We start from the raw sequence: 15,166 nt of genomic DNA, 5'->3' as shown, positions 1-15,166 counted from the left end.
GGGAGGGTTTACAGTGAGTTTCCTGCTTCAAGTTTGAGCGGCGGCAAATTTTCTGCCACAGCTCAAACTCCTAGCGGAAAACTCACCGTAGAACGCTCGTGTGAATGTACCCTCAAAACACTGAACTACACAAAATACAGGGTAAACCACTACATATACACATCCTTACACTGTCCCCTCTTCTCCCCAATAAAAATAAAAACCATATCATACAGCAGTGTTTCCAAAACGAAGCCTCCAGCTGTTGCAAAACAACTCCCAGCATTTCCGGACAGCCATTGACTGTCCAGGCATGCGTGGATTTTAGCAACAGCTGGAGGCACCCTGTTTGGGAATCACTAGCATAGAATATTTTTGATGATGGAGCCAATTGTATGGATTGCATCCGAGTCCACACATATGCAAATCCCTAATTTAGGCCTCAAATGCGCATGGTGCTCTCTCACTTCAGGGCCCTGTTATATTTCAAGGAAACAGTTTAGGGCCACATATGGGGTATTTCCGTGCTCGGGAGCAAATGCTTTACAAATTTTGGGGGCTTTTTCTCCTTTTACCCCATATGAAAAGAAAAAGTTGGGGTCCACACCAGCATGTAAGTGTAAAAAAAAAAAAAAAATTTTTACACTAACATGCTGGTGTTGCCCTATATTTTTAATTTTCACAAGAAGTTAAAAACCCACGTGTGACCCCATTTTGGAAACTACACCCCTCACGGAACGTAACAAGGGGTATGGTGAGCCTTAACACCCCACAGGTGTTTGAAGAATTGTCGTTAAAGTAGGATGGGAAAATGGAAAAAAAAAGTTCACTAAAATGCTGGTGTTACCCTAAATTTTTCAATTTCACAAGGGAAAATAGGAAAAAAGCCCCCCAAAATTTGTAACCTCATTTCTTCTGAGTAAGAACATACCCCATATATGGATGTAAAGTGCTCTGCGGGCACACTACAGTGCTCAGAAGAGACGGAGCACCATTGGGCTTTTGGAGAGAAAATTTCTCCGGAATTGAAGTCCACGTTTGTTTACAAAGCCTCCACGGTGCCAGAATAATGAAAGCCCCACGTCACCCCATTTTGGAAACTATACCCCTCACGTAATGTAATAAGGGGTACTGGGAGCATTTATGCCCCCACAGGTGTCTGAGATTTTTGGAACAGTGGTCCATAAAAATAAAATTTTTCATTTGCACAGCCCACTGTTCCAAAGATCTGTCAAATGCCAGTGGGGTGTAAATGATCACTGCACTCCTTATTAAATTCTGTGAGGGGTGTAGTTTCCAAAATGGGGTCACACTGTTCTGGCACTATGGGGACTTCATAAATGCACATGGCCCCTGACGTACATTCAGAGCATTTGACACCCACACATGGGGTTTTTCCATTTCCATGGGGCATTATCTCCTTTTACCCCTTGTAAAAATGTTAAATTTGGGGGGAAAACACACATTTTAGTGAAATTATTATATATATATAATTTTTTTTAATGAAAATTCGTCAAACATCTGTGGGGTGTTAAGGCTCACTGTACCACTTGTTACGTTCCTTGAGGGGTTTAGTTTCCAAAATAGTATGCCATGTGTTTTATTTATTTATTTATTTTTGCTGTTCTGGCACCATAGGGCCTTCCTAAAAGCGACATACCCCCCAAAAACCATTTCAGCAAAATTTGCTTTCCAAAAGCCAAATGTGACTCCTTCTCTCCTGAACATTGTAGTGCACCAGCAGAGCACTTGACGTCCACACATGGGGTATTTCCATATTCAGAAGAAGTGGGGTTACAAATTTTGTGGGGAATTTTCTCCAATTACCCCTTGTAAGCGTGTAAAAGAAAAACCAGCTTTTTAGTGAAAAAAAACTTTTTTTTTCATTTACACATCCAAATTTAACGAAAAGTCGTCAAACACCTGTGGGGTGTTAAGGCTCATTGTACACTTTGTTATGTTCCTTGAGGTGTGCAGTTTCCAAAATAGTATGCCATGCGTTTTTTTTTTTTTTATTTTTTTTTTTTGCTGTTCTGGCACCATAGGGGCTTCCTAAGTGTGACATGCCCTCCAAAAACCATTTCAGCAAAATTCAATCTCCAAAATCCCATTGTCGCTCCTTCCCTTCTGAGCCCTCTAAGTGCACCCACAGAGCACTTTACATCCACATATGAGGTATTTCCATACTCAAGAGAAATAGGGTTACAAATTTCGAGGCGATCTCCCTCCTTTTACCCCTTGTAAAAATTCAAAAAATGGCTCTACAAGAACATGAGTGGAAAAATTAAGATTTTGAATTTTCTCCTTAACTTTGCTGCTATGTGAAACACCTAAAGGGTTAACAAACTTTCTGAATGTCATCTTGAATACTTTGAGGCGCACAGTTTTTATAATGGGGTAATTTATGGGGTATTTCTTATATGAAAGCCCCTCAAATACACTTCAAACTGAACTGAAATTTGAAAATTGCTGCTGAACTTTGAAGCCCTCTAATGTCTTCAAAAAGTAAAAACTTGTCAACTTTATGATGCAAACATAAAGTAGACATATTGTATTTGTGAATCAATATATAATTTATTTGGAATGTCCATTTTCCTTACAAGCAGAGAGTTTCAAAGTTAGAAAAATTCTAAATTTTCAAAATTTTCATGACATTTTGGGATTATTCACTAAGAAAGGATGCAAGTAACGACAAAAATTTACCACAATGTTAAAGTAGAATATGTCATGAAAATACAATCTTGGAATCAGATTGAAAGGTAAAAGCATCCCAGAGTTATCAATATATAAAGTGACAGTGGTCAGATTTGCAAAAAAGGGCAGCATCCTTAAGGTGAAAATGAGCTGCGTCCTTAAGGGGTTAAAGGTGAATTTCCAGCCTCTGTAATTTTCAGGTTTGTCATCAAACTTGGTGAGTTCTCTGTGAAGCATATATTTAGCAAACTGTGACGTTTGTGTTTTTACACTTTGGGCATACGGTTGCAGGTGGGACAGTTAGTTGCAGTGGCCAGTACACTGATGTTGAGTGACTTGGAAATATAAGATGGTGCTAAGGCGTTCAACACTGGATCTGGCGTACAGTCCAAGGGTGTGTTGGTTTGTAGCTGTATAGTAGTGGGTTTGTTAGGAGGTAACTGGTTAGTGCCATCGTAAGGTAGAAAGAATTTTCTGTCCATACCAGTTTCCGCTGCTTGAGAAAGTGCAGTAGGTGCAGAGAAAACGCCTTGGTTGAGTGCTTTGGCTGCTATGACAGAGTGATGGAGTTCTGATGTGTAAGGTATAACAGAGTGACTGTAGAAGATGTTGATCGTAAGGATCTGGAAGATCTTGTGGAGCGTCTAGAAGTTGTGGAAAGATAGGATCTGGATTCAAGGAGATGTGCAATTTTTACTCCTGCTTTTGCCTTTGTTTGTATTACTAAATCATCTCTTGCAAGATTGAGCTCATTCCAATCCTTTAATTTTTGTATGGAATCTTCTGTGTTGTACCGCTTTAAGAAATCAGCATATTTGGCAGACAGTCTTTGATAGTTCTCATAAGCAGCATTCAATTGCTTAACAGCACCCTCTAGGTGCAGTACCTCATGAGCTGGTTGAGACAGAGTTGACATGAATTCAATAGTCTTGGACCATAAGTGGTTGATGTTACTCAGCAGTTCATCTTTGTCAGCTTCATAGTTCTCTTGAACTTTCCAAGTTGGTTTTGCTAAACATTTTTTTTTTATGGGGCTCATAAGATTTGACTCCTGTTCTGAAAGAAGTTCAGGTTCTTCAGATTGTATATTGCCTTGCTACTACATTGTGATAATAAGCAGAGGGTTAAAGTACAAGGTATTGTGCTTGCATAGAAATGTATCAATCTTCTGACCAGGGGATCAGGTTCCCTAGGCAACCAGTGAGAAAAGAAGCAAGAGAGGATCACATACAGAGCTTAGATTCACTTGCAGGTAGAAATGCATGTGGTAATACATAGACTGTGTAGAAGCTGATTAAATAAGGCTAGGTTCAGACTACGGAATTTCCGCCAGCAATGCCGCTTTGAAATTGCAGGCGGAAATTCCGCTTTCAAAAATGTACTGTATAGTGAATGTGTTTCCGTTCACAAATTCACACTTTGGAATTTGTGAAGCGGAATTTTTGTACGGAAAATCTGCTTGGAAATTTCCGCCTGAAGAATGGCATTGCTCTTTCTTCAGATGGAAATCCGCGCGGAACACATTGCAGTCTATTGGAGACTGCAGTGTCCGCACGGTCCTATCGCCGCACTTGGAATCTCCGGGCGGAAATTTTCTGCCTGGAGATTCCGTAGTCTGAACCTAGCCTAACAGTTAAACAGTTCTTTTCAGTCAATCTGAATGGCAAAGCCAGGAGGTGGCTGAAGCATGAGGAGACGATATAGTGTCTGAATGGCACAGCCTAGAGGTGGCTGAAGCATGAGGAGACCATATAGTCTCTGACTGGCACAGCCTGGAGTTGGCAAAAGCATGAGGAGACCATTGAAATTTAAGATTTTGAAATTGAAATTTTAGCTAACACTCCCAAGTTTTCGTGTCCCGGGACCTAGCGTGTGGGTACAAATAACCAAATTTAACAAAGAATAACATGTCAATGACAATGAGCCTGGAGATGGCATCAGTATGAGGAGACCATATAGTGGCTGAATGACTGCCTGGAGTTTGTGGCAGCATGAGGAAACCATATAGTGTCTGAATGGCACAGCCTGGAGTTGGCGGAAGCATGAGGAGACCATATAGTGGCTGACTGGCACAGCCTGGAGTTGGCTGAAGCATGAGGATACCATATAGTGGCTGAATGGCACAGCCTGGAGGTGGTTGAAGCATGAGGAGACCATATAGTTGCTGAATGAGACAGCCTGGAGGTGGCTGAAGCATGAGGATACCATATAGGGGCTGAATGACACAGCCTGGAGGTGGCAGCAGCAGCAGCACCAGGAGTCCTGAAAGTGACCCTAATGCAAGGAATTTCTGAAACTGGGGACCAGCACCTTAATTATGTTTTGCAGTATCCATGGCAGGATAATGAGAGAGCCTGGAGGTGGTAGCATAAGCATGAGGAGACCATAGAGCAGCACAATTAGAGCATGGAGGTGGCAGCATCAGCATGAGGAGACCATAGAGCAGTACAATTAGAAAGCCTGGAGGTGGCAGCATCAGCATGAGGAGACCATATGGCGGCACAATGACAGTGCCTGGAGGTGGTAGCATCAGAATGAGGGGACCATATGGTGGCACAATGTCAGAGCGTGGAGGCGGTAGCATCAGCATGAGGAGACCATAGAGCAGCACAATGAGAGAGCCTGGAGGTGGCAGAATCAGCATGAGGAGACCATATGGCGGCACAATGACAGAGCCTGGAGGTGCTAACATTAGGAGACCATAGAGAAGCACAATGACAAAGCCTGGAGATGGCAGCAGCAGCATGAGGGCCATGCCAACTGAGGGTTGAGTCTGAGGAACCCACCGTCTGTTGACTGGGGGTGTCGGATGTCACTTGGGATGCAGTGGATGACCAAGTTAACCGATTAATCATGGCTGCTGGGTTGCTGGTCGCGATACGACTGCTAGCTGACACCCGGAGCTTAGACCTCTCGCTGTGACTCTGGCTGCCACATACCCCTTCTCTGCTGCGATCTCTGCCTCCGCCTGATGAATTTAGGCCTCTGCCACTCCTCCTGTGCACTTCCTGGCATTACTCTGCCTGACCTACTTATTACAAATATGAGGGAAGTACAATATGCTTCCCTATGTGTACTATTGGCTGTCTTTTCACAATATCTAGGCCCTGACAGATTAACAGGTACAGAATAGTACACTACTTAGATGTAGGTATGTGGTATGCACTTATGAGGGCAGAAAAATGCTCTACAGTACACTTAAAAATACGTAATTTAGTTAAACACCAGCACTCTCTCACAGACTATTAGGAATGGACTTCTGGGTATGTATTATACCGTCTACAGACTAGTATAACCAGCAGATGATTTGTTGTGGAACAAAGAGGACAGAAAACATGCGCTACAGTATGCTTTAAAAAACGTATTGGAGTAAAACACCAGCCGATGATTACTTTTGCCTGGAATTTCACAAAATGTAGGCCCTTGACAGGTTAACAGGTACAAAATAGTACACCACATAGATGTAGGTATGTGGTATGCACTTACGAGGGCAGAAAAATGCACTACTGTACGCTTCAAAAATTATTTGAGTAAAACACCAGCCGGTGATTACTATTTTGTACCTTTTAATCTGTCAAGGGTCTACATACTGTGAAAGGACAGCCAAAAGTAAACTACTTATATGTAGGTATGTACTTATGAGGGCAGAAAAATGCGCTACAGTATGCTTAAAAATGTGTATTTTTGCACACCTGCAGTACACAGTTGCTGTGTACTAAACCCAAAATTGCACTCTCTCACAGACTATAAGGAATGGACTGCTGGGTATTATACGGTCTACACACTAGTATAACCAGCAGATTTGTTGAGGAACAAAGACACCGAATTGCACTGAAAAATTATTCCTGCCTCCTCTGCTAAGGTTTATGAAGTTGAGGCAGCTTATTGAAGTGAGGCAACACACAGCTATCTGCCCCTCTCTGTAATACAATGCTGTAGAAAGTGGCTGGGAGGTTAATGGCTGCAGTAAAAATCCTTTTCAGTGAAAAAAAAGCACTGCTCCCTGTACACCAGAACGCTGATGTGACTAGGAGGTGAAATGCTGCTGTAATAATCTTTTCTGTGTAACACACACAGGCTGTCTGTCCTCCCTCTCTGCAGTGTAATGAATGAAGTGACGAGCCGCAAAATGGCTGACGATTATATAGGGCTGTGACGTCACAGGGATGACTGGCTGCTGTTAGGCTGCATCCTGCATGTGATTCAGGGTGATCCCGCCTACCTGCCTTGCCTTACCAGCATTCCTTGCCCCATGTACTGACATGTGGATCCGTCTTTTTAGATGCTTTGGAGCCTGTACGGCACTAAATGGAGTTTAATGAAGTGATTCGCGTGATAGAATCGCTGCGATATTCGAATTCGTTGCGAAACGAATTTTTCATGAAATTTGTAACAAATTCAGGCTCATCAGCTTCGATTTGCTCATCTCCATTGTTCTCATTTTTCTCACATTTTCACACATTCGCATTCAGGTTTACACTCAATAAATTACAGCATATGTCATCTTTTTTTTTTTACATTTTTGAGTAAGAGTTAGTCTTACATTTGGATGGCACATTTGTCCTTTTGATATATTTAATGTCCTTATGTTTTATATTTTTTATTTTCCTTATTCATTTTCTAAGGACTTTCACAGTTTGATCTATTTCACATTTTACATGGATCTAGTCCACCTTTTTTCTGTTTTTACATCAATCATGGTATAAATATTCTGTACCTCCCCCTATGCACTATAGCCTCTGAAGAAAAGAGTAGTTTCTCTTGAAACGTGCCTAGCATGATATTTTTTAGAGACCCAAGCATTCCACCTCAGAGATCTTTATAGAAGTCTGGACAGGGGGAGATTAATCAAACCTGTCCAGAGGAAACCTTGCTGAGTTGCCCATAGCAACCAGATTGCTTATTTCATTTTTCACAGGGCTTTTCAAAAATGAAAGAAGCAATCTGATTGGTTGCTATGGGCAACTCAGCAAGTTTTCCTCTAGACAGGTTTTGATAAATCTCCCCCTAAGTGCAGTACTTTAATACAATACTTCAGGAGAGAACACCTCAAACTTAGTATCAGGCAGGAGCCTGCAATAAAGAGACCATTCCCTCCCCAGGTTCACCCATATGGTCAGCCTGCCAGTCGGTAGTGGCCGCACACATAGGATAATATCCAGAGCAGGTAATTGTGAGAGTGCCGAGGAACATCACAGAACATTTCACAGGACTGCATTATGAGCCTGAGATAGCAGATGGACAATATAGACGCATAGCACTACATTTCTTTTTATCCACATATATAGTAAAGCATAACTTATGGTAGATAGTACCTAGAAAATGTCTGATAACATATGTGTCAATTAAATTAGACTTAAGACTCGTGAACTAAACTGCCACATAACAGTATTATAGGATCATTCTGATATTCTTAATGAATTTTTAGGTTTGTCTTATCCATTCTTATATCTTTTACTGTTATCATGAAATCATAGACAGCCTAAAGGGCCCTGTGACTGAATCTGTGTGTTTGCCAGGTATATTATACTATTTATCTAATTTATTTAATCTATTTTATTGTAGATAATCTTTTTACCATTTATGGGCAAATTTGCATAGCATACTTAAAATGAATAGTCTGGTACGGACTATTCTTATTCTATCCTGCCCAGGCTGCAAAAAAAGTGAAAATGAACTTTCACTTACCTTCCTACATTCCCCCGGAGCTCCGCTACAGCTGATCGGTCAGCCAGGCTGTGTTCTTCCCACTTCCCTTAGCCCAGAACGTCACAAAGCGCTTCAGTCTATCACCGGCTGAAGCGGGACATCAGCCCCAAGCGGGAAGACAGCCCGGCGACCGATCAGCTTTAGTGGAGCTCCGGGGGAACGTAAGAAGGTAAGTGAAAGTTTATTTTCACTTTTTTGCAGCCCGGGCAGGATAGAATATGAATAGTCTGTACCGGACTATTCCTTTAAGGATATTTATAGTAGGAGGACATCCTCTAATAAGCAATATTCCATATCGCTCAGGGTATTCTAGAGGATTGCTTTCTTTTTCTGCACATTCCTCCTTAAAGGGGTACTCCACTGGAAAACATTTTTATTTATTTATTTTTTTAATCAACTGGTGCCAGAAAGTTAAACAGATTTGTAAATTACTTCTATTCAAAAAATCTTAAAAGGGGTACTCCGGTGGAAAACTTTATTTTTTTTATGAACTGATGCCAGAAAGCTAAACAGATTTATAATTATTTCTATTAAAACATTTTTACCTATCCAATACTTTTTAGCAGCTGTATACTACAGAGGAAGTTCTTTTCTATTTGAATTTTTTTGTCTTGTCCACAGTGCTCTCTGCTGATACCTCTGTCCGTGTCAGGAACTGTCCAGAGCAGCATAAGTTTGCTATGGGGAGTTCCTGATACCGGCATCAGGTGTCAGCAGAGAGCACTGTGGACAAGACAAAAAATAAATTAAAAAAGAAAATAATTTCCTCTGTAGCATACAACTGCTTTAAAGTACTGGAAGGGTAAAGATTTTTTAATAGAAGTAACTTATTGTTTAACTTTCTGGCACCAGTTGATTTAAAAAAAAAAAAATTCAGTGGAATACCCCTTTAATCCTTCCCGTACTTATCAACTGCTGTATTGTCCAAGGAAGTTCTTTTCTTTTTTAATTTCCTTTCTGTCTGACCACGGTCCTTGCTGCTAACACCTCTGTCCATGTCAGGAACTGTCCAGAGCATGATAGGTTTTCTATGGGCATTTGCTTCTACTCTGGACAGTTCCTAAAATGGACTCAGGTGTCAGCAGAGAGCACTGTGGTCAGACAGAAAAGAACTTCATGTGGATCATACAGCGGTTGATAAGTACAGGAAGGATTAAGATTTTCTGGCAACTTTCTGGCACCATTAGATTAAAAAAAAAGTTTTCCAGTGGAGTAATCCTTTAAGCCAGTTAACCTTGCTTCTCTGAGGTAGTTCATGTGTAAACTACACTAACATGTGGTATGTTGTTTAGAAAAAAATAATAATAATCTAAAAATTATTGTATACCAAACAAAACATCATTCTTTTAAATGAACACCATAACTAATTTTACTTGAATGATTTGTATGTGTCTATGGTTTATTCCAGGACTGTCTGCTGTTTCCCCATCTCCCATCACAAGCAGCACCATTTTTCCCACTGATTTCACGAATATAGATATCGCTGCTTTAGACTGCATATCAATTCCCGTCTCCTTTGCAATGCAGCCACTTTCCTATTCTCCCCACCACAGTGTCAATGCATCCAACAGATACCATCATGCACCATTTGTCAATGTGGACAGTTATGGATTCCAAAGAAATTATCCCAGCTGTGGATCACCATGGACATTCGAAGGTTTACGTCCTGTGCATCACTACTAGTTGTAAACTGATAAATAAGGTTTTAGTTTAAATTAGTGCTTTATTATGCACAAATACATGAAGGGAGTTTTCAGGTAACTTTGTGCAAGTTTATTCAATTTTTTTTCATCTTGTAAGGTTGGGTTGCATCTGTTTTTAATATTTTTTGATACATGCCTAATTGATAATACTCAGTAAACTACACATTTTGGTCTTTTGAAAAAAACATGCATTATTCAAAGTCTTCAGTGAAGTGATTTGGGCTTTTGTAATGTAACTATTATAGCATCTGTAGGATGTACACATGTTGTATGCCAAACTTAGTGGTGTAAGTTCTTCCACAGGAATTTTTTTTTCTTCACATAAAAATTGGATTAAAAAGCTGAATGTCTTTTTTTTCTCGGAATGTCACACAACTCATGCAGAAAAACAAATACGTTAATACATTTGTTGGTGCCACTGTAGTGTGACAAAAATTATGTTTTTAGCTGTAGCTGTAGACTCGTTTCATATTGGTTTCTGTTTGTAAAGGAATCCATGATGAATATAAAAAAAATCTGTTTTCATTTATTTTGCAAGTATCCTACTGATTAAGTCTGTTAGTTTTTTTTTTTCTTTATCTAGTAAAATTGGTATTTTGTCCATTATGGAAAAAATATGAGACGTGAGGAGATCTAACCCTGATGCCATATTACGTATCATACTACCATTACAATCCCAGACTAAACTAAGAGAACCTTAAAGGAAAACTGTCACTTAACTCCCCCTGCACTAACCAGAGATACTGGCTGGTAGTGCGGGGGATGCTGATCAATATGCTGCCTACCATGCCCGGATCCGTCCCGCCATTCGTCCATTATCTTCATTATTCTTGATATGCAAATGATCTAACTGGCACTGGCATGGCAGGGTTACAAGGCTCCATCTGGCACTGTGACATCAGCGCCGCTCGTCCGCAGCACTGCCCGGCTTATGAATATTCATCCCCTCCCTCTGCCTCTCCTCCCTGCTCAGCTCAGGACTCCACTGCGCATGTGCCGCTTCCTGACTACACCCAGAAGCGGCCTCAGTTCAATAGAGTCCTGTGCAGAGTGGGGAGAAGAGGGAGAAGGGGAGGGAGGGGATGAATATTCATAAGCTGGGCGGTGCTGCGGATGAGCGGCGCTGATGTCACAATGCCAGATGGAGCCTTGTAAACCCACCCATGCCAGTTAGAAGATCATTTGCATATCAAGAATAATGAAGATAACGGGTTAACGGCGGGACAGATTCGGGCATGGTAGGCAGCATATTGATCAGCATCCCCCACACTACCAGCCAGTACTTCTTTTCCTTTAGTTTAGTGACAGTTTTCCTTTAAATTCTAGATCAGCCAGGGGTCTAGATGTTGCAGACATAATGTAGGTCCTAAAATGAAGATGGAAAAATACTAATAAATTAATCTGCTAAACATTTCCTTGTCTATCCAAACATCTTATGTTTATGTATACTTGTTAAGATTTTTTTTATATGTCGATGCCATAGTTTCTTTGTATTTCTTCAACGTCTTAAACTGAAAAATACAATGAAGATTAAAAATATTTTCATAAAACTTTCAGTTGTTATTACTATCAATAATATTCATGGTTTAATATTGCATGATGAAGTTGTTAATCTTATTTCTTTGAAACTGATGGCATAACAGATTTCTTTAAAAGGATTTGCCCCCTTTTATGAAGTTTATAACAATACATAGTAATCACTATGATAAGGGACTTACTGAATACTGGTATAATGTGTTCAATGTACTCCCTCTCCTTGATCTGCCATCCCTGCGTGCTCGCCTGACAGCTCCCCCACCCATAAGTTTACTTCCTATAGAAGAGTATGTGACAATGCGTGTAACTCTGCCTCCTCCATGGCACCTGTGCTTCTTGCTCGGGCCAAGGCAAGCTCACAGGGATGGCAGATCAAGGAGAGTGGATCAGCATCAATCTATCTAAGGGTGGGTTCACACTACGATTTTCTATACAGTTTTTGGATACGGTTTAAAAAAAAAAAAAAAAAAAACGTATGCAACTGTACAGAAAACCGTGCCCATAGACTTTCCATTCAAAACCGTATGCACCATATTGAATACGGATGTCTCCGTTTTTCACACCACACTGTTTTTTCCTTTTTTTTTTCTGGACAGAAAACCGTGGCCTACCACGGTTTTTGGTCCAGGTGAAAAAACGTATTGACCCTTATACGTTTTTTTTTAACATGGGAGTCAATGGGAACCGTACAGAACTGTATGTGTGTACGGTTCCATCCAGTTTTTACTATACGGTTTTTGACTTTGCACAGTTTTTTTTTCTTGGAATTTCAATCAAACAAGTGAAACTTTATTTATAATGGAGTGAAAAGTTCAAAACGTATGCGTTTTTTTTCTTAAAAAACGGATGCAACCGGACATCAACCGTATACAGATAAAACTTTGTACACACGTTTTGATACAGTTTAGTCAGGTTTTGAGGAATCCGTTTTTTTATCAAAAACCTGAAAAAAAACTGTATTGCAAAAACGTGGTGTGAACCCACCCTAACAGGACTCCAGTAAACACATTATATATCTCAGTAAGCTCCTGACACTATGATTATTATGCTTTGCTATAAACTTCATAGAAGGTGGGCAACCCCGTTTAATCTAAACCTGTTTTACTATTAGTTTCTATTGGTTGCTAATGGAACAATACAAAAAGGAAACTGGAGTCAATAGAAACTCACCAGTGAAGGCTGAGTTCTCTGTTAACAAACAGAAGAGAACAAGGGTTCATCACAATGTGCTGCTGTATGGTATCTATTTCCTAAAGTGAATTTTTTTAGGCAAACACAAATACATCCCCCTACTTCTAGAATGATATTCTTCTGCTTACCATTGCTTAATGCCACCTTCTTCCTCCTAAATTATTGCCCCACAGGTGCCTTAGTTAGGTATATTGTGGTATTGGAACAGAGAAGAATCCTTAAAGGGAAAAAGATCTTGTTGCTAATATGGTAATTTCTTTTTATGTGCACTGGAGGAGGGGCTTGTGCTGTATGTGCAATACTGGGTGATAACCCCTCCCCCTTGGGGTCTATTCACATGTACAGTATTCTGCACAGATTTTATGTGCAGGATTTTAAATAGTTTTCAGTCATCTACAGTACTTTACATTGAAATCTGCAGCAGAAAATCCTGGTCATCAAATCTGAGAATACTGTCTGTGTGAATACACCATTAATAAATATTTATCCCCTCATAGGTTACTCTAATACTGCCGTTATGACACGCCAGTGTGACGGCCGTCGGGGGAGCCTGGGAGAAAAATTACTGCAAGAGCCGTCTTTTTCTCCCACTATTCTGTTGCTCCCCATCACGAGAATAGCCGTTAAAGTCAGGAAAAAAAAAAAAAACAGACTTTAACGGCCATTCTCGACAGGCAGCAAAAGGCAGTGTGGGGGCCTTACTCAGCACATCCCTAATTGATTTGTTCCCTGTCTCTCTGTGTGCAGCTCCCTGCTGCGTGTCTGTCTTTATACAGAATATTATCTTCAGTGCATAAGTTCACGGAACCAAAATGCTGCCCAGGTGCCATCTTTTAATTCTTTTTTGGATACTTTGGACTGTGACTTTTACATGAGAGAGAGCACCACCTTACTGCAAAGTAGTGCAGATCCTGCTATCGCAACTCTTTCCTACACAGTGTGCACAGAACCCTATAAAGAAGGGAGTGCCAGATTCTTACCTGTGCTTGAAGACATCCCTGAGAGGGGCAGAAGAGGGGAAGAGTTATAGGCTGAAGCGGGTGGGAGAAAGCATTGCACATATACTATCAGCCCGCCTCCTTTGAACATAAAAAGAAATGACCATATTAGCAAAAAAAAAATTGATTTCTCATGAACCGCTGCACCAATTAAGTGCGAGTGACCCAACTCTTAATTACCCTTTAAAATAATTATAAGATAAGATAGTATTATAGGAAGTTTTTTTTGTTTCTTTTTCACAAAAACTGTTTCCAATCTAAAAAATGCATTAAAACTGCATGAAATTGCAATGTTCCTTAATCCCCCACATAATTGATTTTACCTGAAACCTATAATCAGTACATCATTTAGGAGCCTTTTGGAACTAATTTCTCATTAACTCAGGCCCCTCACTTGCTTAGGATCCCTTCTGTGAGTGAGAAAAGGTGAGAACAGCTTCCATATTGGTGAAGCCATCCATGTAATTTATTGAAACAACAATCTGAATGACTGCAATGCAATACTACATTTTCTCTGCAGTGACCACACTTCTTACCACAATAAACACAGCAACATCATACTTCCTACCCCTATTAAAGGGATTTTCTTAGAGCCATATTACATGACCCAATGTGTGCAGTAATATACACCAGTCTCATAGTTTGGAGCTTATTTACAGAGTCCATTACAAGGCTCAACAAGCATGTGAGTAGGGTGGCCTTGTTTATATGAGTGAGATGAGCAGCGAGCAAGTTTTTTGACTGGTCCATTCAATGTGCAGCTCCATTCATTGTGCAGTGGCCATGCTGGATTACCCCAGCTCAGGAGACACTGAAGTGAATTCACTTGAATGTGACACAGCCCCAATACCTAGCTCAGCCATTACTAAAAGTATGACATTTGCAAGTACGAGCAGATGTAAGCAATGAAGATTCTGCAGCGCTCGCACCTGGGCTCCATCAAACAGGATTGGCCATCAATTACAAAGTCCCGAAAAACCCTACTCAAACTTAAAAAAAGTTCATATTGTTAAAGAGTACCTATAGCACAAATCCTCATGATTTTACTGGATCAATCCTTAAGAGTGGTGATGGTCAGTTTACTGCTGTCCTTGCTATTACAGAGTCCCTGATTGCCCCCTTACAGCTATTTCTCATTCACTCCATTTCACAGGGTGGGTACAGAGGATTATTTGTCAGAGCACACACACACACACACACACACAGTTACTTCCTCCCTTTCGTCTCTAGCCAATCACAGCACAACACATCACATATTTCTCTTTACTATACCATAAAATAGTGCTGGTGAAAGTGCACTTAGCAGGTTGGTACCGTGCTGGGCTGCCGATTTACACATTACACATCTATAGATGA

General features: G+C 40.6%; 1 protein-coding gene across 3 annotated transcripts in view; it reads left to right on the top strand.

Moving 5' to 3' along the window:
- PAX4 (paired box 4) overlaps positions 1 to 10,857 on the top strand; it is a 172,684-nt gene extending 161,827 nt beyond the window's left edge. For 2 of the 3 annotated variants that reach the window (XM_056573085.1, XM_056573082.1), the window contains 2 exons: positions 8,151 to 8,192; positions 9,791 to 10,857. In XM_056573085.1, coding sequence (XP_056429060.1) covers positions 8,151 to 8,192; positions 9,791 to 10,065 — 317 coding nt within the window. In that variant the 3' untranslated portion in view covers positions 10,066 to 10,857. The remainder of the gene's footprint in view (positions 1 to 8,150; positions 8,193 to 9,790) is intronic. The other variant, XM_056573083.1, reaches the window with a different exon arrangement.
- Positions 10,858 to 15,166: the final 4,309 nt, after the last annotated feature.

Source organism: Hyla sarda, chromosome 4 (assembly GCF_029499605.1).
Source record: "Hyla sarda isolate aHylSar1 chromosome 4, aHylSar1.hap1, whole genome shotgun sequence".
In the NCBI taxonomy this organism is placed as follows: domain Eukaryota; kingdom Metazoa; phylum Chordata; class Amphibia; order Anura; family Hylidae; genus Hyla; species Hyla sarda.
Note: the sequence above shows the minus strand (reverse complement) of the source record. Positions and strands in the feature narration are given on the sequence as shown.